The sequence below is a fragment of the Rhinoraja longicauda genome, chromosome 17, assembly GCF_053455715.1.
Source record: "Rhinoraja longicauda isolate Sanriku21f chromosome 17, sRhiLon1.1, whole genome shotgun sequence".
NCBI lineage: Eukaryota > Metazoa > Chordata > Chondrichthyes > Rajiformes > Arhynchobatidae > Rhinoraja > Rhinoraja longicauda.
In genome coordinates, this window is record NC_135969.1 from 18,934,229 (window position 1) to 18,960,455 (window position 26,227).

General features: G+C 47.0%; 1 protein-coding gene across 1 annotated transcript in view; it reads right to left on the reverse strand.

Moving 5' to 3' along the window:
• The window catches only part of LOC144602006 (MICOS complex subunit mic25a-like), a 329,321-nt gene that overhangs the window by 107,907 nt on the left and 195,187 nt on the right, over window positions 1-26,227 (reverse strand). The window contains 1 exon segment of the mRNA XM_078414690.1: window positions 22,355-22,425. Within this exon segment, the coding sequence (XP_078270816.1) occupies window positions 22,355-22,425 (71 nt within the window).

Genomic DNA, 26,227 nt, shown 5'->3' on the forward strand with positions numbered 1-26,227 from the left:
CTATAATAAAATAAACCAACTCAGAGGGTCAGGCAGCATCTCAGGAGAACATGGATAGCTGAAGCTTCGGGTGTGAAGAATGGTCCTGACACGAAACATCACCTATGTTTGGTCTCCAGAGATGCTACCTGACTTGCTGAGTTACTCCAGCATTTTGTGTCTTTTAAACTTCCTTTGGCAGCTCGTTCCATACACCCTCCACCCTCTGTATGAAAAGTTGCCCCTCGGGTTCCTATTAAATCTTGCTCCCCCCTCACATTAAACCTATGGCCTCTAGTTCTTGATTCCCCTGCCTTGGATGAAAGAGTGCTGTTATCAGGCAAGTAAACCGTCCTCTCACCAGCTAGAGAGTTGCAGGGCTCGGTCGGGCCGGGCAATGACAAAGAGGAGTCAAGGCAACAAGAAGACAAAAGGGTGTTGTAAGGAGAGAAGACGTTTAGAGAGCAGTCCAGACATCCCATCTACCTCATTGGAGACCTTCGAACTATCTTTAATCGGGCTTTAATGGACTTTACCTTGCACTAAACACTATACCCCTTACCCTGTATCTGTACACCGTGGATGGTTTGACTGTAATCATGTATAGTATTTTCACTGACTGGATAGCATACAACGAAAAAGCTTTTCACTGTACCTCGGGACACGTGACAACAATAAACTAAACTAAACAGAACAATGTGCTGGAGTAACTCAATGGGTCAGGCAGCGACATGGATAGCTGATGTTTTGGGCCTGATGACACGAAACATCACCTGTCCATGTTCTCCAGAGATACTGAGTTACTTTTCACTGTACCTCGGAGCACACGCTAAAATAAACAAAACTAAACCTGGACCCATTTGCAGTTGAGTCTGTAGTCAAGCACGCGTCTCTCTGGCAGCTCACTGCAGCTGAATAAAATCTCAGTCCCAGTCTGAAGCGTCCTGTGGGTCAGTTTTTGAACTAAAGCTCAATCTTTTCATCCGTTTAAATGAAGCAAACCCCGATCCTCGACTGTTTCCAACGTACAACAATGGCCTCCCCACTCTCTCCTTTGATGATCATGGAGTATTCATGACTATAAATCCCCCGGCTGATGTTCATTTGTTTGCATCGCAGTTTTATCTCAGGGTCAGTAGGTCGTGTGACCTGACACAACAGATTACCGTTGCCACCTTCACACATTAACGACCTTGTGGGCCGTGCTGGGACGTTTACTTAAGGGGGAAGGAGACTTAAAGTCAAAGAATTGTAGAACAATTAACGTTTCGGGTCGGGACCCTTCTTTTGACTGATTGAGATGGGGATTGGGGATAGGGGAAGGGAGGAAGCTGGAAGAGAGGTGGGGGGTTTGGGAACAGCTCCATCTAAGACCACAAGAAATTGCAGAGAATTATGGATGTAGCCCAGACCATCACACAAACCATCACACCTCCCTTCCATTGGTTCCATTTACACCTCACCCTGCCTCGGCACGGCCAGCAGCATTATCGAGGACCAGTCTCATCCCGGACAATCCTTCTTCTCCCCTCTCCCATCGGGCAAAAGGTGCAGAAGTGTGAAAACGCACACCTCCAGATTCAGGGACAGTTTCTTCCCAGCTGTTATCAGGCAACTTTATCCATCCTACCAACAAATAGAGAGCTGTCCTGAGCTACTATCTACCTCATTGTAGGCCCTCGGACTATTTTTAATGGACTTTACTGGCTTTATCTTGCATTAAATGTTATTCACGTTATTCCCTTTATCATGTATCTGTACACTGTGGATGGCTCAGTTGTAATCATGTGTTATCTTTCCACCGACTGGTGAGCACGCATCAAAAGCTTTTCATTTTACCTCGGTACACGTGACAATAAATTAAACTCAACTCAAATGTAATTAAAAGGAACTGCAGATGCTGGTTTATACCAAAGATAGACACAAAGTGCTGGAGTAACTCAGCGGATCAGGCAGTATCTCTGGAGAATATGGATAGGTGATGTTTCTGGTCAGGACCCTGCAGACTGATTGTAGGGAATTAGGACTGATTTTGGGGGACAAGACCTGGTACCATGTTACCGGGATCTCCAGAGTTTAGAGTTTGGAGATGCAGCGTGGTAACAGGCCCTTCGGCCCACCAAGTATATGCTGCCCAACTGATCACCTGTAAACACTGGTTCTATGTTATCCCACTTTCACATCCATTGCCTACACACAAGGAGCAATTTACATAGGCCAATGAACCTACAAGCACGTACACCTTTGGGATGTGGGAGACATGGAGGAAACCCATGCGGCCACAGGGAGAACGTACAAACTCCGCACACAGGCAGCATCCGTAATCAGGATCGAACCCGGATCTCTGGCGCTCTACTGCTGTGCCAGTGTGCCGGCCAAAGTTGCTGCCTGACTCCCTGAGTTACTCCAGCACTGGGTACAGGCACCCACCATCCTCTGTGTAATAATGATCTGCCCTGCACATCTGCTCCAAACTTTGCCCATCACACCTTAAACCTATGTCCTCTAGTCTTTGCCATTTCCGCCTCTGGGCAAAAATGCTCTGACTGTCTACCCTATCTAGTTTAGTTTAGTTTAGTTGGGATTAGGTACAGTGGAAAGCTTTTGTTGCGTGCTAACTAGTCAGCCGAAAGACTACACATGATTACAATCGAGCTGTCCACAGTGTACAGATACATGATAAAGGGAATAACGTTTCGTACAAGATAAAGTCCAGTAAAGTCTGATTAAAGATAGTTCGAGGGTCTCCAATGAGGTAGATGGCAGTCTTGCTATTGAGGGCGTGCAGCGTAGGTTTACTAGGTTAATTCCCGGAATGGCGGGACTGTCATTTGTTGAAAGGCTGGAGCGACTAGGCATGTATACACTGGAATTTAGAAGGATGAGAGGGGATCTTATCGAAACATATAAGATTATTAAGGGGTTGGACACGTTAGAGGCAGGAAACTTGTTCCCAATGTTGGGAGAGTCCAGAACCAGGGGCCACAGTTTAAGAATAAGGGATAGGCCATTTAGAACGGAGATGAGTAAAAACTTTTTCAGTCAGAGTTGTAAATCTGTGGAATTCTCTGCCTCAGAAGGCAGTGGAGGCCAATTCTCTGAATGCATTCAAGAGAGAGCTAGATAGAGCTCTTAAGGATAGCAGAGTCAGGGGGTATGGGGAGAAGGCAGGAACGGGGTACTGATTGAGAATGATCAGCCATGATCACATTGAATGGTGGTGCTGGCTCGAAGGGCCGAATGGCCTACTCCTGCACCTATTGTCTATTGACCTCTCTCTAGCTGTTGATGTTCAGTTGCCTGATACCATCTGGGGAGAAACTGTCCCTGAATCTGGAGGTGCCTGATGGGAGAGGGGAGAAGAGGGAGTAGCTGGGGTGAGACTGGTCCGACATTATGCTGGCGGCCTTGCCGAGGCAGCGTGAAGTGTAGATGAACGAGAGAGAGGTCCTGAGCTGTCAGAACAATCAAAGACAGCAATTAATAATACAATAAACGATCAGTTACACTAGGTTACCAGACCACAATAGTACATACTCTCTGGCTCACACTCAATAGTTCTGCTCCCTCAATCACGCGGGGAAGAGAGGAGAGGTCAGGACGGAGGGAGGGGAGGTTGGAGACCTCATTTGCAATTAATTTATTTGTCCAATGTAGAGAAAGCACTTAGGATAAAATATTGAATTCCAGAATTCACCTTCAACGTTACAATTTCAGGGGCTTCGAAGAAAATATAATTAGATTAGCTGTGCCAAATAGGTAGGGTTTGAAGAGGGAATTCGGAAAGACCGTTTCTCTGGAGGGTTTGTTAATTTAAAGCTGCCATGGAGAGTGGAGAGAGAGATTAGAAATGTCATTATGCGCAGGGCTATTGGAGCGTGGAATGCTTTGCCACAGGGAGTGTGAGAGCCACAGACCATTGTAGCTTGTAGGGGAAAATGCCTCTCGAAGCCGAGAAAGATTCTGGGATAACACGCAGAGAGTGGTGGGGATTAGTATTCAATTTACCGGGGAACTGGTAGAGAGACCAGCAATGTCAAGGGTACGTGAACAGGTTAGATCTCCTTTCCTTAAAAAGATAAGGAATGGCACGTTGGCGCAACGGAAGAGTTACTGCCTTACAGCGCCAGAGACTCGGGTTCGATCCTGACTGTGAGTGCTGTCTGTACCGAGTTTGTACGTTCTCCCCGTGACAGCGTGGGTTTTCTCCAGATGCTCCGGTTTCCTCCCACACTCTAAAGACGTGCAGGTTTGTAGGTTAATTGGCTTCGGTAAAATTGTAAATTGTCCCCAGTGTGTAGGATAGTCCTAGTGACGCTGGTCGGTGCAGACTTGGTGGGCCGAAGGATCTGCTTCCGCGCTGTATAACTAAAGTCTACATTAAAATCTAAACAAAACAAAACATGCTGAAGTAAATCAGCGGGTCAGGCAGCATCTCTGGAGGACATGGATAGGTGATGTTTCGGGTCGGGATTCTTCTTCAGACTGATTTTGGGGTTTGAGGGGAGAAGGCTAGCAGAGAGGTGGGGATGGGACAAAGCCTGGTAAGTGTTCACAACGTCAAAAGACACAGAAGCAGAATAAGGTCATTCGGCCCATCGAGTCTGTACCGCGATTCGATCTTGATTGATCCATTTTTCCCTCTCAACCCCATTCTCCTGCCTTCTCCCCATAATCTTTGAGATTAATAGGTGAATAGGGAGATACAGATGAGCGGGGGTTGATTGGCAGATGGGTGGACAAAGGCTAGTGATGAAGAGGAGACAAAGAGGTGTCAGATAAAGAGAGGAGATCAGCGAAATGGAAAGCGGGGGGGGGGTGGGATATAGGTGGAAGGGGAGGTGCGGGTTAAAATGGCAACAAGTTTAAGATTGACATCACAAAGTTTCTCTTGACATTATGAACGTAATTGATCACAGCATGGTTTGGGAACAGCTCCATCCAAGACCACAAGAAATTGCAGAGTTGTGGACGCAGCCCAGGCCATCACACAAACCAACCTCCCTTCCACTGACCCCCATCTACACTTCACTCTGCCTCGGCAAGGCTACTAGCATAATCAAGGACGTGTGTCGTCGTCCCCGGTCACCCCCCGGTCACCCCCTCTTCCATCAGGCAAGAGGTACAGAAGTTTGAAAAGACAAACCTCCAGATTTAGGGACAGTTTCTTCCCAGCTGTCATCAGGCAACTGAACCGTCCTCTCACCACCAGAGAGCGGTCCTGACCTCCCATCTACCTCATTGGAGACTTTTGAATTATCTTTCATTGGACTTTACTGGACTTTATCTTGCACTAAACGTTATTCCCTTTATCCTGTATCTGTACCCTGTGGACGGATTGATTGTAATCATGTATAGTTATTTTCGCTGACTCGATAGCATGCAACGATAAAGCTTCTCATTGTATCTCTGTACACGTGACATTAGTAGACTAAACTGCACGGTGGCGCAGTGGTAGTGTTTCCGCCTTCCTGCACCAGAGACCCGGGATCGATCCTGACTACGAGTGCTGTCGGTATGTCCATTCTCCCCGGGGACCTGCGTGGGTTTCCTCCGGGTGCTCCAGTTTGCCCCCAACACTCCACAAATGTACAGGTTTGTAGGCGAATTGGCTTGGTGAAATTGTAAATCGTCCCGAGTGTGTGAACGATAGTGTTAGTGTGTGAGGATCGCTGGTCGGCGCAGACTCAGCGGGCCAAAGGTCCCGTTTCCGCGCCTGCATCTCTCAACTAAACTAAACTAAAAAAGGAAATAACGGTTTGCCAGTTTCGGAGCTGGAGGAAGGATTCATGGAGTCATTCATCGATCGGGCAGATGCCGGATGGGAAGGTGATGGTGCTTTGCCCATGGTGCAATGCAGTGCAACGCTTGATCCTCCACATCTGCAGTGACCTCCCGATTAGAGTTGATAACAATAGACCACAAAGCTCAACACAGCAATGGATAAAATTGGGATTAGCTCAGCCTCTCATTATTGTGTGCTCTCATCAAACGAAGCATAAAATATTTAAGACTTTGGAAGTCTGTGATTGGGTTGTCACTCAATCTGCGTGAGGGGGCAGGGTCGGCTAAACCTGGCTGTTGAACAAGCTGCATTATAAATTGTCTAAAGGTACAAGCACCTGCTTTCAAACTGGCTTCACAGGACTTCTTTGACATGACTTGAAAGAAATCTTGCCACTTATTGATGGGATTCTCAACTTCTCTCAAAAATGAGGGAGTCAGAGAGCAAGAGAGAGGAGGAACGAGTGAAAGAGTGAGAGGAGAGGAGAGGAAGGAACAAGAGAGAGAGAGAGGGATTGAGAGAGAGGGAGGGGAAGAGAATGAGAGAGTGAAAAAGAATGTGTGAAAGGGAGAGAGAGAGGGAGGGAAAGTGAAAAGTGAGGGAGAGAGGGAGAGTGAATGAGCGAGTGTATGTAGGTGTGAGAGAGTGATTGATTGGGGAGAAAGAGAGAGAGAGAGAGGAGAAAGAGGAGAGAGAGAGAGAGGGAGAGAGAGAGGGAGAGAGGGAGAGGGAGAGGGAGCGAGGGAGAGAGGGAGAGAGGGAGAGAGGGGGAGAGGGAGAGAGGGAGAGGGAGAGGGAGAGGGAGAGGGAGAGGGAGAGGGAGAGGGAGAGGGAGAGGGAGAGGGAGAGGGAGAGGGAGAGGGAGAGGGAGAGGGAGAGGGGGAGAGAGGGAGAAAGAGGAGAGAGAGAGAGGGAGAGAGAGAGGGAGAGAGGGAGAGGGAGAGGGAGAGAGGGAGAGGGAGAGAGGGAGAGAGGGGGAGAGGGAGAGAGGGAGAGAGGGAGAGGGGAGGAGAGGGAGAGGGAGAGGGAGAGGGAGAGGGAGAGGGAGAGGGAGAGGGAGAGGGAGAGGGAGAGGAGAGAGAGAGAGAGAGAGAGAGAGAGAGAGAGAGAGAGAGAGAGAGAGAGAGAGAGAGAGAGAGAGAGAGAGAGAGAGAGAGAGAGAGAGAGAGAGAGAGAGAGAGATATGGCACATGGCTTTCAGTGGAATTTCAAGAACATCAAGGAGCAGGATCAGCTGATGCCAGCTTTAATTTCTGTTTCTATAAATCCCATTGCAGGGAGTAATTTTGTTTTATGAGATTCCCCTTATCATATTGTGCCATGACCTTATAAACTCATTTACAAAATTCAACAACGTAACAGCACTTAATCCTCCCAATGCCCAGTCCAAAATGTAACTACCCAACAGCATTGAAGGAAACAGCAAACATCTGCACAAAAGCCTAGTGGGAATTTGCTTATCCCCCAAGCAACAGCATTACTAAAGCTCCGAATTAAAAGGCATTTCATCTGCCACACCAGAAGAACTGACACATATGTCTTTTGCTTAACTCTGCCTGCGTCATGCCTTCTTGACTTCTCCCACATATACTAATGACTCTTGAACCCCTGTCTTTTATTTTCTGACGATAGACACAAAAAGCTGGAGTAACTGGGGTCAGGCAGCATCTCTGGCAAAATGGAATAGGTGACGTTTCGGGTCGAGACCCAATAGACAATAGACAATAGGTGCAGGAGGAGGCCATTTGGCCCTTCGAGCCAGCACCGCCATTCAATGTGATCATGGCTGATCATTCTCAATCAGTACCCCGTTCCTGCCTTCTCCCCATACCCCCTGACTCTGCTATCCTTAAGAGCTTAAGAGCTCTATCCTTCTTCAGACTGGGTGTCAGGGGGAGAGGGAAACAAGAGACATCGAAGGTACATACAGCAAATGAGTGAAAGATATGCAAAAAAAGGAACCAATTATCAATGTGGAGCCCACAATGCTCCATTGTTGGCTGTGGGGAAGGTGATAACGAGTGATACAAACCGTGGAACTCAGTAGGACATCAGTAAAAATTGTGCAATGACTAGGACGGGGAGGGACGGAGAGAGAGGGGATTCAAGGGTTACTTTATTTTCCGGTGTTGCCTTCTAACAGATAGGATAACCCTTGAGCATATCTGTAACACAACCTGTATTGTGCTATGAAAAATTGAGCTGTTGTAGACATTAGGGACATTTCACCAGCTTTTCAAAATTCAAAATGAGGAGCAGCATTTAAAAATGATTAAATAAACAAAGGGGTGGCACCGGTAGAGTTGCTGCCTCACAGCGCCAGAGGCCCAGGTTCGATCCTGACTATGGGTGCTGTCCGAACGGAGTTTGTACCTTCTCCCCGTGACCACACAGGTTTCCTCCAGGTGCCCTTGTTTCCTCCCACATTCCAAAGACATGCAGGTTTGTAGGTTAATTGGCTTCTGTAAAATGGTAAATTGTCCCTAGTGTGTAGGATAGTGCTGGTGTGATCGCTGGACTGCGCAGACTCGCTGGGCCAAGGGGCCTGGTTCCACACTGTATCTCTAAAGTCTAAAGTAAAGTATAAAGTTTTCTGTAGAAAAGATCATACATGGTGTGAGAGGTGTGATTTGAGGAATTGAGATTACAGGAAGGTTTTAAAGGATGAATACAGAGATATTTCTGTTATAGAGTCATACAGCACAGAACCAGGCCATTCGGCCCAACCTGCGCATGCAGACGAAGATGCCCCATCTACACTAACGCCACCTACCCACATTTGCCCCTTATCCCTCTAAACCTTTCCTATCCAGTGGGCTGAAGGGCCTGTTTCCGCCCTGTATCTCTGAACTAAACTAAACTCAGTGGATCAGGCAGCACCTCTGGAGAAAAGGAACAGAGGATCAAGACCCTTCTTCAGACTGAGAGTCAGGGGAGGGGGAAACGTGAGATGTGAAAAAGTACATAGAACAAATGAATGAAAGGCATGCAAAAGAAAGAACAAATCAAAGCCAGCGACAATGATCAAGGAAAGGTGGAGCCCACAATGTTTTATTCTGCCACTCCATGTATGTAGCCGGTGTGACCATCATTGAACATTCAGTCCTGATTACCAGAGCATCAACAGATCTGCCCAGCTATTGTTACCAGCGGTACGCTGCCGTTGACTGATGGACCTTCTGCAGTTATTTCTGCTACACGGTGCTAAATTGGATCAGCTGCAGTTGACTGCAATAATAATTAATATAATTATTAAATTAAGATCTCACTCAAACCACACTGTTTTGCGTGTTGTTACAACGTTAATCACTGCCCCTTTTGTAGTACTCTCATACCCTCAGGCACAGACTCCAGATTCAGGGAATCGTTTCCTTTCAAATCTCCACTCCCCAAAGCCTTAAAAATAGGGTCCGTATCCATCCTCGGCAACTGGTTTAATCTGCCGCTCCTGGGACACAGATCCCAGCCCCAAGAATTAATTTAATTTCCTGCTTCAAGCTGCACAGATCTTGGCCTCAGGGACTGGTTCAGCTCGACGGAACAAGCTGCAAACACTGGGCGGGGCAGCGGGTAGAGCCGCTGCCTCACAGCGCCAAGACCCGCCACTTTTTATATTGTTCACGCAATTACCATCCATCACATTTCAAAACGTCCTCCAACAATTTAATGAGTAGGGCGGCACAGTGGCACAGTGGGTAGAGCCGCTGCCTCACAGCGCCAGAGACCCGTTTTCAATCCTGACCTCGGGTGCTGTTTGTGTGTGTGGAGTTTGCACGTTCTCCCTGTGACTACGTGAGTTTCCTCCGGGTGCTCCAGTTTCCCACCACGTCCCTAAGATGTGAGGGTTTGTAGGTTAATTGGCCCTTAGCGTGTAGGGAGTGTATGCAGAAGTGGGATAACATAGAACCCGTGTGATGGTCGGCGTGCACTCGGTGGGCCGAACGGCCTGTTCACAAGCCGTATCTCTAAACTATTGACCAACACTGCACATAGCAAAGTCTTTTTCACTCAAAAGCTTGCACTTATTAATGGACGACACAGCGGTAGTTTCTGCCTTACAGCGCCAGAGACCTGAGTTCGGTCCTGACTACAGTTGCTGTCGGCATAGAGTTTGTACGTTCTCCCTGTGACCACGTAGGTTTTCTTCGGGTGCTCTGGTTTCCTCCCACATCCCAAAGACGTACAGGTTTGTAGATTAATCGACTTCTGCAAATTGTAAATTGTCACTCGTGTGTAGGATCGTGCTAGTGTAGGATCGTTGTTCGGCGCAAACTCAACGGGCCTGTTCCTGCACCTATTGTCTATTGTCACACAGTTTCTCTAAAGTCTTGTTCCGTGGCTCTGTCTTCCAGGGGTCTTTCATGACCTCTGTGTGATCTTAGACAGAAACCTATCGTCAGGAATGTGAAATCAAACTCGAGGCAATCCCAGCAATGGCATCAGCGTAAATGGAACAGTTCCGGTGCCACTGATCCTTCCCACAGCGGAGAGCGCAGCAATAACAAGCTCACAATATTGATCGGAAATCAGATCTGACAAACGTGGAGATCTGCTTCTTTTGCAGTGCTTTTATTAAACCTAGCCTCAGGATGTGGGTAGGACAGGCGAGTCTTTGGCCTATTTATAGTCGTTCGAAGAAGGTGAGGAGGAAGGGCAGTGTGGTTCATAGACTCAAGTTGCACAAGGATAGGCAGTACAGCGGGTAGACTGAAGATGCTGGTTTATACTGAAGACAGATATAAAACGTGAGAGTAACTAAGCGGGACAGGCAGCATCTCTGGAGAGCATGGATAGGCGACGTTTTGGGTTGGGACTCCTTCGCAGGGGTGGTGCAGCGGTAGAGTTGCTGCTTGACAGCACCAGAGTTCAATCCTGACTATGGGTGCTGTCTGTACAGAGTTGTACATTCGCCCCGTGACCTGCGTGGGTTTTCTCCGTTGGCTCCAGTTTCCTCCCACACTCCAGACATATAGGTCTGTAGGTTAATTGGATCGGTAACAAAATGGTAAATTGTCCCTACTGCGTAGGATAACGTTAAGCGTGTGCGGGGATCGCTGGCATCTCTAAACTACATTAAACATACAATACAATACAATACAATATATCTTTATTGTCATTGTACAGGGGTACAACGAGATTGGGAATGCGCCTCCCATACGATGCAATAATTTAATCAGACTGGAACCAGTTTGAACAAGGGTTCCAACCAGAAACATCACCTATTCCTTTTCTCCAAAGATGCTGCCTGACCCGCTGAGTTACCCCAGCTTTTTGTGCCTATCTGTGGAGAGAAACAGACAGGCAACAGTTTCGGGTTGGACTCTTTGAATGCCTGAATAATAAAATCTTTATTCGTGAAGTGCAATGTGTTTGCGTTAGAAAATAATCAGAAAAACTTTATTTTCTGGGAAAAGGAAAAGAAAAACGTAATTAGCACAAAGCTGCTGGAGATGAGATGTGGCTGAGATGTTCCAGCTCACTTCAGAGAGTGCGGAGAACTGTACAAGGTGAAAATCGCCCAGCATGAGATAACCAGGATTATTTAAATAAACTGAAAAATGATTATCTAGGGAAAGAAATATTCAAATATACATGCTGGTGTATAAATATACTGACCTCCCCACCATCAAAGGGATCTACAGGAGGAGCTGCCCCAAAAAGGCAGCCAGCATCATCACAGACCCACACCACCCTGGCCACGCTCTCATCTCGCTGCTATCATTGGGAAGAAGGTGCAGAAGAGAGCTGTGAACGCAGCCCAGACCATAAGGAAAAGCAATCTCTCCTCCACTGACTCCATCCACACCATCTCGCTGCCTCGGCAAGGCCACCAGCATAATCCAGGACCAGTCTCACTCCCTCTTCTCCCCTCTCCCATCAGGCAAGAGGTACAGAAGTGTGAAAACACACACCTCCAGATTCTGGGACAGTTTCTTCCCAGCTGTTGTCATGCAACTGAACCACCCTGTCAACAACCAAAGAACAATCCTGACCGACCATCTACCTCATTAGAGATCCTCGGGCTATCTTTAATCGGACTTCACTGAACTTTATCTAGTACTAAATGTTTACCCTGTGTCTGTACACTGCTGACGGCTTGACGGTAATCATGTATAGTCTTTTCGCTGACTGGATAGCACGCAACAAAAAAGCTTTTCACTGTACCTCACTCAGTACCACTGTACCTGTATCAGGCAACTGCACGGTCCAATCATCAGCTAGAGTGGTTCTGACCTCCCATCTACCTAATTCGAAACCTTTGAACTAATCTTTAATTGGACATTATTAGACTTCAACATTCTATCTTGCACTAAATGTTGTTCCCTTTATCCTTTGTCTGTGCATGGTGGATGGCTTGATTGTAATCATTGACTGGATAGCAGGCAAACAAAAGCTTTTCACTGTACCTCAGCACACGTGAAAATAATAAACTAAACTAAAGGACCCTGAAAATCATGACCTCCAGGTTCAAGAACAGATTCTCGGTTGCTGAAAGAGTCCATTGGGCTCTTGAACACTCCACAACACTAAGCTTAGCAACTATGATCTTCTATGGACTGTGTTTTTGGTTGCACTACTGACTTTGGTTTTAACACTATTATAGTTCCCCAGCATTACCGTTACTGACTTATTGTTTGGTTGAATGTTATATATTTGTTTGTGCGTTAATATGTTAATGAATTTGTTAAGCTGCACAAGTTCCCATCAACTTCTTTCCAACAACCATCAGGCTCTTGAACACGACATGGTTCTGTTTTCAGTACATACGACTAAAGTGTCATTTACTTCAGAGAAACAGTGTGGAATCAGGCTCTTAGGATCCCTGAATCCACGCCGACCAGTGATCACTCCTTACACGAGCACAATCCCACACACTCGGGACTATTTGCAACTTACAAAAGACAATTAACCTACATATCTGTAGGTTTTTGGAGTGCGAGAGGAAACTGGAGCACCTGTAGAAAACCCATGTGTCACAGGGAGAACATACAAACTCAGTACAGTCAGCACCCGTAGTCGGGATTGAACCTGGGTCTTCGACTCTGCAAGGCAGCAGGTCTACCACTGCGCCGCCCCATGTTTAATCTCAGTTAAACACGTTTGACCACACTATGAACACCCAACTATCCTGGTTGCACTAAGGACTACGGGCTTTTTGCACTAACTCGGGTTCTTTTTCATACACTTAATTAGTTTTTGTTTATTATGTTATCTATGAGGGTTGTGTTTACAAACCTGCGAGGAAGAATTTCATTGTACCATTGTTGGAACATATGACAATGAAACACTCTTGATTCTTGACTTCACTGATTGCTCCTGCCTATCGTGGCTACAATATGTGTGGAAATGTGTTACAGTTTGTCTTGACTGACCTGGTCCATTATTCTTGTCATAAAGGTTTGATTGGCAATGTGCTGTGCATTTTAAAGCAAGGTGGCTGTGCAAGTTCAATCAGTGGCCTCTCTCTCTGTACAGCGAACCCAGAACACAGTCTGAAGAAGGATCCTGACCCAAAACCTATCCTGTCCATATCCCCCTGAGATGCTACCTGACCCGCTGAGTTACATTGTGCCTTCTTTTGTAGAAAAGAGCTTATTGTCGAGGGGCAATGTTTAAAGGAGATGCGGGGGGCAGGTCTTTTCTTCACAGAGCGTGATGGATGTGCAGCCAGGAGTGGTGGTGGAGGCAGATACGATAGTGACGTTTAAGAGGCTTTTGGGTCGGCAGATGGATATGCAGGGAATGGAGGGTATATGGGATATCAGCAGATTTTGTCTTGACATTGTGGGCCGAAGGGCCTGTTCCTGCGCTGTACTGTTTTATGTTCTTTGTTCTCTGTTCTACCTACAACAGCAAGGGGGAAGATACAGAGTGCAGAATATAGTTCTCAGCATTGTAATGCATCAGGTCCAGAGACAAAGTCCAACGTCCACAATGGGGTGAAGGTGAATCAGAAGGTACCCTAGCTTATGAAAGGACCGTTCGGAAGCGTGGTGCCAGAGTTTGCTGGTGCATGCTTTCAATCTTCTGTACGTTCTGCCGCCTTCACCAGAAAGACTATTTCTTCTTCCTGCTGAGTGCTTGCAGCAGTTTCTGTTTTTATTCCGACAAAGTTAAACACACTTGCTTGTGAACAACATGTTGTTCCTGTTCCTCACACCTCAAAGTGAAAAGACATTTGTTGCATATTCCTCAAATGTATTGCAAAATTAAAATGAGCATGACAAGCAGCAGGGGCTGGTGCTAGAGTAGGACAGTAGTTCAATTGAGAAAGCAAAGTCCATTGAAGACACTCTCATGTTTTATTCTACTAAATAGCTCCAGAGAAGCAGAAGCCAAAATCTAAGGATCGCAGGATTACACAGTGCAGTCAAACTACAGGAAGCAACATGCCAGGCAGCACAGTGGTAGAGCTGCTGCCTCACAGCGCCAGAGACTCTATCCTGACTACGGGTGCTGTCGGTGTGTGTGGAGGTTGCACGTTCTCCCCGTGACTGCACGGGTTTCCTCCGGGCGCTGTAGTTTCCTCCCGCATCCGAAAGACGTGCGGGTTTGCAGGTTAATTGGCTTCTGGAAAATTGTCGCTGGTATGTAGGGAGTGGATGCGAAAGTGGGATAACATGGAACTAGTGTATGGGTGATCGATGGCCGGCGTGGACTCGGTGGGCCAAAGGGGCCTGTTTCCATGCTGTATCTCTAGACTAAAACTAAACCAGAAGATAACACCGAGACAGTTCACAAAGAGTCACCACGTTCCCAACGTAGGCATGGCATTTTGGTCGGCAAGAAGAAGTTGGACCTAATGGCCTGTTTCCATGCTATATGACTCTATGACTTTATTTATCAAATTCTCTATGAAGGTCCATGTTGACACAAGGAACTGCAGATGCTGGTTTATTTTTAAAAAAGACTAAATCATTGCAGTCTTGTACTTGGGTATGATTGTGCTCATGTACAGTCAGATTTTACTGACTTGTACGCACAACAAAGATCTTAACTGCATTTCGGTACATGGAGTCTCAGAGTCATACAGCACGGAAACAGGCCCTTCGGCCCAACTTGCCCAAACCGACCAAGATGTCCCATTTTTAGTCCCACCTGCCTGCATTTGGCACATATCTCTCTAAACCTTTCCTGTCCAAGTCTTTTAAAGTGCTGGAGTAACATTGGTTTAATCTGCTTTCATTGCCCCCCCCCCCCCCCCCCCCCCCACTCACTGCATTCCAGACAACAACTGGCTGTGTTTAAAATAAAACCTCTTATCTCTCCACTGCATTGTTTGACAATGTAGTCTGTGTCCTCTGGTTACCGGCCCCAGCCGCCACTGGCATCTGTTTCTTCCCAGTTACACCATTAATCACGGAGTAGTGAGCCCTCAGGAACCACAAGTAAAGCAGGAGAGAAAGGAGCCCCTGAACTACAGTGTGTATCGCCCTCCACCACATTGTGTAGGTGATATGTGTGGGCACTCAATGACTTTGACACCATGCTTCAGGTTTGAGGTTTGTCTGCTTTTTCTAACCCTTTATTTTTTACTTTAGACTTTAGAGCCGCAGCGTGGAAACAGGGCCTTCGGCCTACCAGCAACTAGAGAGCAGTCCTGGGCTACTGTCTACCAGATTGGAGAACCTCGGACTCTCTTTGATCGGACTTTACTGGGCTTTACCTTGCACTAAACGTTATTCACGTTATTCCCTTTAACATGTATCTGTACACTGTGGACGGCTCGATTGTAATCATGTATTGTCTTTCCGCTGACTGGTTAGCACGCAACAAAAGCTTTTCACTGTACCTCGGTACATGTGACAATAAACAAAACTAAACTCAAACCGAGTCCGCGCTGACCATCGATCATCCTTTTACACCAGTTCCATGTGTGTAGGGGACTGTTAGAATCTGAAGGGTGTTGATGAGAATGTGGGAGAATGAAATGGGAATAGTGTAGGATGGTGTTTGATCATTGGAATGGTCTTGTTGGCTGAACTTTAGACTTTTAGACTTTACAGATACAGCGTGGAAACAGGCCTTTCGGCCCACCGAGACTGCTCCGAACAGCAATCACCCCGTACACTAGCACTATCCTACACACTAGGGAACATTTACATAAGCCAATTAACCTACAAACACGTAGTACTTTGGAGTGTGGGAGGAAACCGGAGAACACTGAGAAAACCCACGCAGTCACAAGGAGAATGTACAAACTCCGTACAGACAGCACCCGTAGTCAGGATCGAACCCGGGTCTCAGGCGCTGTAAGGCAGCAACTCTACCACTGTGCCGCCATTCTTCCTGCAGTCTATTGCGTATGGCAGTGGTGGGAGATTCACAGAAGAGGCTTGGTTACCCAACACAGTGGGAACTGCAGATGTTCACAAACAAAAACAAAGTGGCAGTAATGGTGTCTTTGTTTCATTCCAAAACCACCAGAGAAATTGAGACACTGCAGATGCTGGAATCTTGCGTGGGACTCTAAGTGCTGGAGTAACTCAGCCGGTTCGGCAGCATCACCGGAGGACATGGATAGGTGACGCTTCAGGTCGGGACCCTTCTTCAGGACTGGTTGCTGCTTTAATATTCGTTAGGTGATGACAGTATATAACGGGGCATAGTAGAGGCATGTGACTCTCGCTACTGACTGTAATTCAGAGTTGCGAGTTAAACACACATGCCTTTCCAATAATTCTTTCTCTCGCTCACTCTCTGAATTGAGACAGAAGCAAATGTAGCAGAAAATGACGCAAAGTGCTGGAGTAACTCAGCGGACTCGGCAGAATCTCTGGAGAATACGGATAGATGATGTTTCAGGTCAGCATCCTTCTTCAGACTGACTGTAGTTTAGTTTCGTTTAGTATCGTAGTTGAGTTAAGTTTGGTTTGGTTTAGAAATACAGCGTGGAAACAGACCCTTCAGCCCATTGAGCCCATGCTGACCAGCGATCAGTCATACACTAGTTCTATCCTACACACTGGGGACAATTTGCAGAAGCCAATTTACTACAAACCTGCATGCCTTTGGGATGTGGGAGGAAACCGGAGAAAACCCACGCGGTCACAGGGAGGATGTGCAATCTCCGTACAGACGGCAGCCAGAGTCAGAATTGAACGTGGGTCTCTGATGCTGCAAGGCAGAAAACCTCCCAGTGTGTCATTGTGCTGCCTAGTGTGGGAGGGGGGCATGGGGGGGGAGGGGGGGGGGGAGAAAGCTGGAAGAGAGTGGAGGGCGGAACGAAACCTGGCAAGTGGTAGGTAGATACAGGTGAGGGAGTTTGACTGGCAGATGGTTGGACAAAGGCCAGAGATGAAAAGACAAAATGTATGAGGTAAGTAGTTGAGGATAGAAGAGGCACAGTGGTGCAGCTGAGTGAGCCGCTGTCTCACAACACCAGAGACCCGGGTTCGATCCTGACCTCGGGTGTGTGGAGTTTGCAGGTTCTCCTTATGGTTTTCCTCCGGGTGCTCCTGCCTCGTCCCACATCCCAAAGACGTGTAAGTTTGTAGGTTAATTGGCGTTTTGTAAATTGCTGCCAGTATGTAGTATGTGGATGGGAAAGTGGGTTAACATAGAACTAGTGTGAACGGGCAAACGATGGTCGGCATGGGCTTGGTGGGACTTGGGGCCTGTTTCAATGCTGTATTGCTCAGTTAATTCAGGCACAAATTGTGAAGCCAGAGGAAGGAATAAAGGTGGAAGGGAATGAAGAGGTGGTGGGGAAAGAGGAAAGAGAGAAATGGGTGCATATCCGGATGGGGTGCAGGGAAGAGAGGGGGGGGGGTAAGGAGGGAGGAAAGGGGTTGTACGGCGCAGGGTGAACATTGTCACTAACAGAGGCCTGGTGTAACAGTTTTCATCACGGAGTGATTAGAGATCGCCGAGTAATTCTTCACAGAGTGACTGGGATAGCACAGTGGTGCAGCGGTAAAGTTGCTGCCTTACAGCGCCAGAGACCTGGGTTCTTCGATCCTGTCTACGGGTGCTGTCTGTATGGCGTGGGTTTTCTCCGGGTGCTCCGGTTTCCTTCGTAGATTAATTGGCTTCGGAAAAATTGTAAATTTTGTCCCCAGTGTGTAGGATAGTGCTAGTGTACGGGATGATCGCTGGCTGGCGCAGACACAATGGGCCGAATGGCCTGTTTCCACACTGTATCTCTAAAGTAAACTAAACAGTTTGAAGAGTCGACCAGACCTCTGTAGCAACCTGCAGGGGGTAGGTTGTCGGTGGTAAGGCACCAGCTGTGAACATAGATGCCTTTCTGCTTATTATTCAGGTTTTAAAGCCAGCTGCTATAAATCACGCTGATAAAACAAGGAAGGAGAGGGAGGGGAAAACTCGTTGCAATGAGAAACAGGTTCATGCCACAAGCCAGAAAACTCAATCTCTGATACTGTCCTTTTGTTCCACGTTTGAGAAGAGTACAATAAACACAATACATACCAACTAACTGTTGGTAAAGTGACCTAGAAAGGTGGATTGAGGCTTGCTAAGGTAGAGAGGCAACTGCTGTAGACAATGGTGCTGTGAGGAAAGATCACCTCACACGCACACAAGCACCCACACACGCGCACACACACACACGCACCCACACGCACACACACGCGCACACACACACACGCACCCACACGCACACACACACATGCATCCACACGCAAGCACACACACACACATGCACATGAACACAAACCCACACCCTCCCCTTCCCTCTTCCCCTCTTCCAGCTATCTTTATTCCCCCCACCCCCTACAATAATCAGCCTGAAAAATGCTCTCAAACCGAAACGTCACCTATCCATGTTCTCTAGAGATACTGCCTGTCCAGCTGAGGCGCTTTGTTGAAAATGAAGTTTGATTGAAAATGAAGTTTGATTGAAAATGAAGTTGAGCCTCAAATAGGCAGACACAAAGTGCTGGAGAAACTCAGCAGCTCAGGCAGCATCTCTGGAGACATGGATAGGCAACATTTCAGGTCAAGACCTTTCTCCCTGACATGCTGCCTGACCTGCTGAGTTATTCCAGCACTTTGTTTCCTTTTGTGTATTAACCAGCATCTGCAGCTCCTCATTCCCGCACAAGTATTACATACAGGCTGAGAGACTGATTTTTTCCCCTCTAAAATCAACAATTGAACTACACCATCCACCCACAATTAGGTACTGGTATTTAGTGTTCCAGTTAGCTTATTGTCACGTGTACTGAAGCACAATGAAAAGTTTTTATTAAGGAAACTATACATGAATACAATCAAGCCCTCCAGAGTGCTTTGTAAATTTTAAGTTTGAAATATTTTCTTTTGTAAAGCAAATGGGTGTAGATAATGTGGAGCTTGGTCAAGTGGGCATCTCAGTGGCGCAGCTGGTAAAGCCTCTGCCTCACTGCACCAGAGATCTGGGATCAATCCTGACTTCGGATGCTGTCTATCTGTGGAGTTTGCACGTTCTCCCTGTGACCGCGTGGGTTTCCTCCGGGTGCTCTGGTTTCCTCCCACATCCCAAAGGCGTTTGTAGGTTAATAGGCCCTCTGTAAATTGCCCCTAGTGTGTCGGGAGTGGATGAGAAGGTTTGATAACGTAGAGCTAGTGTAAACGTCGGCGTGGACTCGATGTGTTGCAGGCAGGGCCTGTTTCCGGGCTGTATCTATAAACTATTGACCAACATTGAACATAGCGAGAGGTCCTTTCACGAGGACTACATAGCTAGAAAGGACACAAAGTGCTGAAGTAACTCAGCAGGTCAGGCAGCATCTCTGGGGAACATGGACAGGTGACGTTTCACAGAGTGCTGGAGTAACTCAGCAGGTTAGGCAGCATCTCTGGGGAACATGGACAGGTGACGTTTCACAGACTGCTGGAGTAACTCAGCAGGTCAGGCAGCATCTCTGGGGAACATGGACAGGTGACGTTTCACAGACTGCTGGAGTAACTCAGCAGGTCAGGCAGCATCTCCGGGGAACATGGACAGGTGACGTTTCACAGAGTGCTGGAGTAACTCAGCAGGTCAGGCAGCATCTCTGGGGAACATGGACAGAGTGCTGGAGTAACTCAGCAGGTCAGGCAGCATCTCTGGGGAACATGGACAGGTGACGTTTCGGGTCGAGACCCTTCTTTAGACTTTATAGCTATAAGGTTATTTAGAACGCCGTCTTTACTTTCAAGGTTTGAAAAATGTATGTCTTAAATTCCCATCTGCTGTACACATGCCTCACTTATAGACAACAACCTAAGCATAATGTTTTATTGAAGGGAGGCATGCATACCAAAATAGAAGACTATAACAGCTGTAATGTATTGCTTTAATGTTGTCGGTTTAAAACTGAAATGGAGCTAAGTAAAGGTTTAAGCTGCAGGGGATTGATTCAAATAGCTGGGTATTGGTTGATTGATTGAAAGATACAGCGTGGAAACAGGCCCTTTGGCCCTCTGAGTCCACGACAACCATCGATCACCCACGTTCTATGTTATCCCACTTTCTCATCAATTCCCTACACACCAAGGGCAATTTACAGAGGGCAAATTAACTGACAAACCCGCACAACTTTGGGTCGTGCGAGGAAACCGGGGCACCTGGAGGAAACCCACGTGGTCGCAGGAATGATGTGCAAACTCCACACACACAATCAGTGGCTGAGGTCAGGATTGAACCAGGGTTTCTGGCGCCATGAGGCAGCAACTCCACCGCTGTGGCACAGCACTGCTTTGTCTTTCCATCTCTGGCCTTTATTCATCTGCCACTTAAACTTACTTCACCTGTATCCACCAATCACTTTGCCTATCCATGTTCTCCAGAGATGCTGCCTGACCTGCTGAGTTACTCCAGCTCTTTGAGGCCAGGATTGAACCTGGGTCTCTGGTGCTGTGAGGCTGTGGCTCTACCATCTGAACCTCTGTGCCCTTCTCAAGTTGCTATTCAACTACTGGAGGCAGCTCATGAACATGATGAGTATGAGATTTAATTTTACGTTGGAACAAAGTGAAATTTAGAGCATTAAAATAGGCCATTTGCTCGGAGCCAGGGCCTCTTAGGCTGGCCCAAGTAGTAGCGATCCTGACTACTGGTAGTGTCTGTATGGAGTACGTACGTTCTCCCTGTGACCGTGTGGGTTTTCTCTGGAAACTCTGGTTTCTCACACACTGCAAAGACGTATAGGTTTGTAGGCTAATTGGCTTCGATAAAATTGTAAATTGTCCCTAGTGTGTGCAGGATAGTGTTAGTGTGCAGGGATCGCTGGTCGGCACGGACTCTGTGGGCCTGTTTCCACGTGTATCTCTAAAGTTGAAAGACAAAGAACCTTTAGCCCGCCATATCCAAATTATACAGCGCTCTTATCTATGCTGGTCCCATTAATATGCATTTGTTCTACAGCCTTCTATTCATGTTTCGATGCTTCTTATAGTCATGGAGCATGGAAACAGGCCCTTTGCCCCAATGCCCACACCGACTAACATGCCCCATCTACACTTGTCCCACCTGACTGCACTGGCCCCTGTTCTAAACCTATCCTATCCACGTACCGGTCCAAAAGTCTTTTAAACGTTGTGATAGTAACTGCCTCAATTTTCTCCTCTGGCAGCTCGTTCCATACACCCACCACCCTTTGTGTAAAAACATTGCCCCTCAGGTTCCCATTAAATCTCTCCCCTCTCACTTTAAACCTGTGTCCTCTTGTTCTTGACTCCCCTACTTTGGGTAAAAGACTGTGCTTTCACCCAATCTATTCCTCTGATGATTTTACATACTTCCCTAAGGTCACCCCTCATCCTCCTGCACTCCAAGGATTAAAGTTCTGGGACCTCTCCCTATAGCTCAGGCACTCTGGTCTTGGCAAAATCCTCGTAAATCTTCCCTACACTTTTACCAGCCTCTTATATGCAGTGAGACTGAAATGCTCCAATGCAGATGATACACTGATGAATCTACCCTGGACTCTCTCCAATGCAGTCACATCCTTGCTGTAATCATAGAGTTCACGACCATCTTACACAACAAGGTTAGGTGGTCATGAACTACTGTGATTACAGAGCAATAACAATACACCAGCCACGACAGGGAGAGATCCTTTCTCATTCTGTGCATCGTTCTGTACTCAACATCCCCGTGAATTCATTTTTATAATGTTCAAGAAATGTCAAAGTCATTTACATGCAAAACTCCAAGCCAACCAAAGTAAAAGTAAAAGACTCTGTGCATTGCCCTCATGGTTTTATACACTCATTCTGGTGCCGATCGATGCAGCCTACACATTAACCCTGCAGGATATTGCGCATAGACGTTGGGAGGGTCATGTTGCATTTATGGAAACCATTGGTCACCAGTTGCCCATCAGGTTCCTATTGAGCATTTGAGCAAAAACAAAACTTGAAGAAGGGTTATGGCCCAAAACGTCACCTATCCACATTCTCCAGAGATGCTGCCTGACCCGCTGAGTTACTCCGGCAACTTTTTTTCCAAGCCAACTAATCTGCCATCCAGCAGATCCTGAACCACTAACCCACCAGTCTTTACCTGTGATACTGCGCAATAATTCCAGTAGCATGCTTCCCCAACAGGGCAATGTACAACACTTGCTGCAAGTACAAGAAATTCATACTCGGTATACTCACTTGACTCGAGTGTCTGCTGTTGCAGCTGCTTCATTAAACTGTTCTGACGAATGCCTGTAGTACTCTGCATTCTGAAAGAAAATGAATGCACTGGTTATTTTCTTGTACACACCACACCAATATGCAGCACTTCATCAACTTTTATTCGGAACTACAACAATGATCGATATTTTACTGACACACATTACTCTCGGACTGCAGCTGTGAACAGATCAACATAATGAGGCTGACCAAGATATAAATCTGTTCGAAGAAAAAACCCAGGCATTGCCTATTACTTGGTGTCATAAAACTTTAAGTCACTACAGAATAAACAGAATTAGAATAGGACACAACGTGCTGGAGTAACTCAGCGGGTCAGGCAGCATCTCTGAGAGAACATGGATCGGTGATGTTTCGGGTCAAGACCCTCTCCAGAACTGATCTGAAACGTCGCCTATCCACGTCATCCAGAGATGCTTCCTGGCCCGCTGGGTTACTTTGTGTCTATTTTTGATAACTAAGCATCTGCAGTTTCTTTGTCTGAATCAGAATAGGTTTAGGTTTATTATTGTTTGTTATTTAGTGCAGCACAGTGGCACAGATGGTAGAGCCACTGCCTCACTGTGCCCGTGATCTGGATCGATCCTGACCCCGGGCGCCGTCTGTGTGTGGAGTTTGCACAGTCTCCCTTTGACAGCGTGGGTTTCCTCTGGGTGCTCCGGATTATTCCTACATCACAAACACGTGTTGTAGGTCAATTGGCTTCTGTACATTGCCCCTAGTGTGTACACTGTGACCAGGGACAGGCAGCGGGGAAGCAATATTAGCTTCTGAAAATCAAGATGAGATTGGACTGAAAAGCCTCTTTTCTTGCCTGAAGAAGGGTCCAGACCCGAAATGGCACCTAACAATGTTCTCCAGAGATGCTGCCTGACTCGCTGCGTTACTCCAACACTTTGTGCCCCTCTTCTTTGAATTTATTGTATGACTCGCTCCACAGAGTAATACCACATCTAATTAAGGCTAGATTATTATAGCAGTTATAAATAATAAAAATGTGTTGCAGGAACTCAGCCGGTCGAACTGCATCTGCAGTTCCTTCCTGCACAGGCAGTATCTTTAGACTGGTACAGCGTGAAAACAGGCCCTTCAGCCTACCGAGCCCACGCCAACAAGCGGTCACCGCATATTCTAGCACTATCCTACACACAAGGGACAATTTACAATTTTTTAATAGAAGCCATTTAACTTACAAACCTGCACATCTTTGGAATTTGGGAGGAAACCGGAGCACCTGGGAAAAGCCCACACGGTCACAGGGAGAACGTACAAACTCCATACAGACAGCACCCGAGGTCAGGATCGAAGTTGGGTCTCTGGCGCTGTGAGGCAGCAACTCTAATGCTGCGCCACTATGCCGCCCATTCTGTGGAGGGAAATGGACAGGCAATGTTTCGGATCGGGGCCCTTCTTCAGACTGACGACATTTTTTAGGACAGGAATTCCAAAATAGAAATTCCGTTTGTTTCCAAAAATATATTTTCCTCATAAAATTTGAAAATGCACAAGATGCTCACATGTTGGTATTCAGTGTACCTAACTGACCATGACATTGCTTACAAGATTTGTATTTAGCTTTAATTTACTTCGTCTTTACCCTGAACATTAATCAGAGAGGCAAGAGAATTTAATAACTCAGGGCCCTTGGTCAAAAATCATTCCCTGCTCAGGGTGGCTTTCCTGCTCTCCTTCAAAATGTGGCTTTGTAGGGAGCGCAGAAGTTCCACAAGATGTTGGAGTCACAAGAGACTGCAGATGCTGGAATCTTGAGCAAAAAAGAAAGTGCTGGATGGAGGAATTCAGCGGGTCAGTCGGCATCTGTGGAGAGAAATGGACAGGAGACGTCTGACCCAGAGTGAAGAAGGGTCCCAGTTTACAATGTTGTCTGTCCATTCCCTCCACAGATGCTACCTGACTTGCCGAGTTACTCCAGCAGTTTGTTCAACAGCCTGGGTTGGAGTAGTTTAGATTAGAGATACAGCATGGAAACAGGCCCTTCGGCCCAACAAGTCCATGCCGACCATCGATCACCTGTTCGCACTAGTATCCCACTTTCTCATCCACTCCCGACACACTCGGTGCAATTTACAGAGGCAAATTAACGTACAACCACGCACGTCTTTGGGACGTGGGAGGAAACCAGAGCACCCGGAGGAAACCCACGGGGTCACAGGGTGAAATGTGCAAACTCCACATACAGTCAGCACCTGAGGTTGGGATCGAACCTGGGTCTCTGGCACTGAGGCAGCAACTGTCCCCACTATGCCACTGTGCCATCCAAAGTTATCTACAAGGAGAGGTTGGACAAACTTGGATTATTTTCTCTGGAGCATCAGAAGCTGGAGGGCAACCTTATAGAAGTGTACAAAATCATGGGAAGCATGGATTGGGTAGACAAGCATTATTTTTCCCGTGTTGAAATGTCAAATACTCGAGGGCATAGGTTACAGGCAAGAGGGGGGAAGTGTAAAGGAGATTTGCAATGCAAGTTTTTCCTTCTGCAGGACCTAAAGTTGAGGGTACACCGCAGTGTCGCGGCTGTTCTTAATGGAATAAAGAAAGAGAATGAAAGTATAATAGAATGCCCCTCCCTCTTTTTTCCCTTCCAGTCTCTGTACCTCACCTGCACTCACATCCATCTCTCCCCTCCCCCCTCCCCAAGTCCCTTCTACCTACGTCCACCTTTCACATTGTATATCATTTGGGTAGCTTGCAACCCAGCGCGATGAACATTGAATTCTCTAATTTTAGGTAAATTCTACATACACTCCCCTCCCCCCTCCCCTCACTTTTCCCACCGTTGTCCCACTTCCTCCATTAAAAGTCCGTTCACCAGTTCCACAGTGCCCAATGATGGATCCCTCTTGAGACCACACCGTCCCAAGCCAACAATCAGCCTATCAGGAACCTCCCTGCCTGAGGTCATCAGTTGCCAACCCAGATTTGTTCTGGTCTTCTCTTGCTTCCAGCTCCCCCCTATGTTATCCCACTTTCACATGTTACACACTGGGGGGCAATTTACAGAAGCCAATTAACCTACAAACCTGTACGTCTTTGGAATATGGGAGGAAACAAGAGCAGCCGGAGAAAACGGTCACAGGGAGAAACGTACAAACTCCATCCAGACAGCAGCCAAGGTCAGGATTGAACCAGAGTTTTTGGAGCTATGAGGCAGCAACTCTATCGTTGCAACTCTATCTTTGCCTTTTCCTCTCCGGCCTTTATCCAACTGCTAATCAAACTTCCCTCACATGCATCCATCCATCACTTCACCTATCCATGTTCTCTGAAAATGCTGCCTGACCCGCTGAGATACTCTAGCAATTTGTGTCATTTTTAAAAAAAAAGCATCTGCAGTTCCTTGCGTCTCCATATCACTATCCAGGCTTTATCCCAACTCTACCTATCTTCCAACTTTCTCCCCCCCCCCCCCCCCCCCACCCCCACCACAATCAGTCTGAAGAAGGGTCCTGACCTGAAACGTCGCCTATCCTTTTTCTCCCGTGATGCTGCTTGACCAGCTGAGTTACTCCAGCACCATGTGCCGTTTTTTTTGCAAACCAGCATCTGCAGTTCCTTGTGCCTTCATATAACTTGACAGGCTTTGTCCCGTCCCCATGTCTCCTTCAACTTTTGCCTCCCCACTCGTGCAATCAGTCTAAGGAAAGGTGCCAACTCAAAATGTCACTATCCATGTCCTTCAAAGATGTTGCCTGACCCCTTGAGTTACTCCAGCACTTTATGTGTCTTTATTGGTATAAATGAGCAATTCTGCTACAAAGTGGTGGAATGGGAGAGCAGGGCAGGTGTTAATATTTAAATTTAAAACAT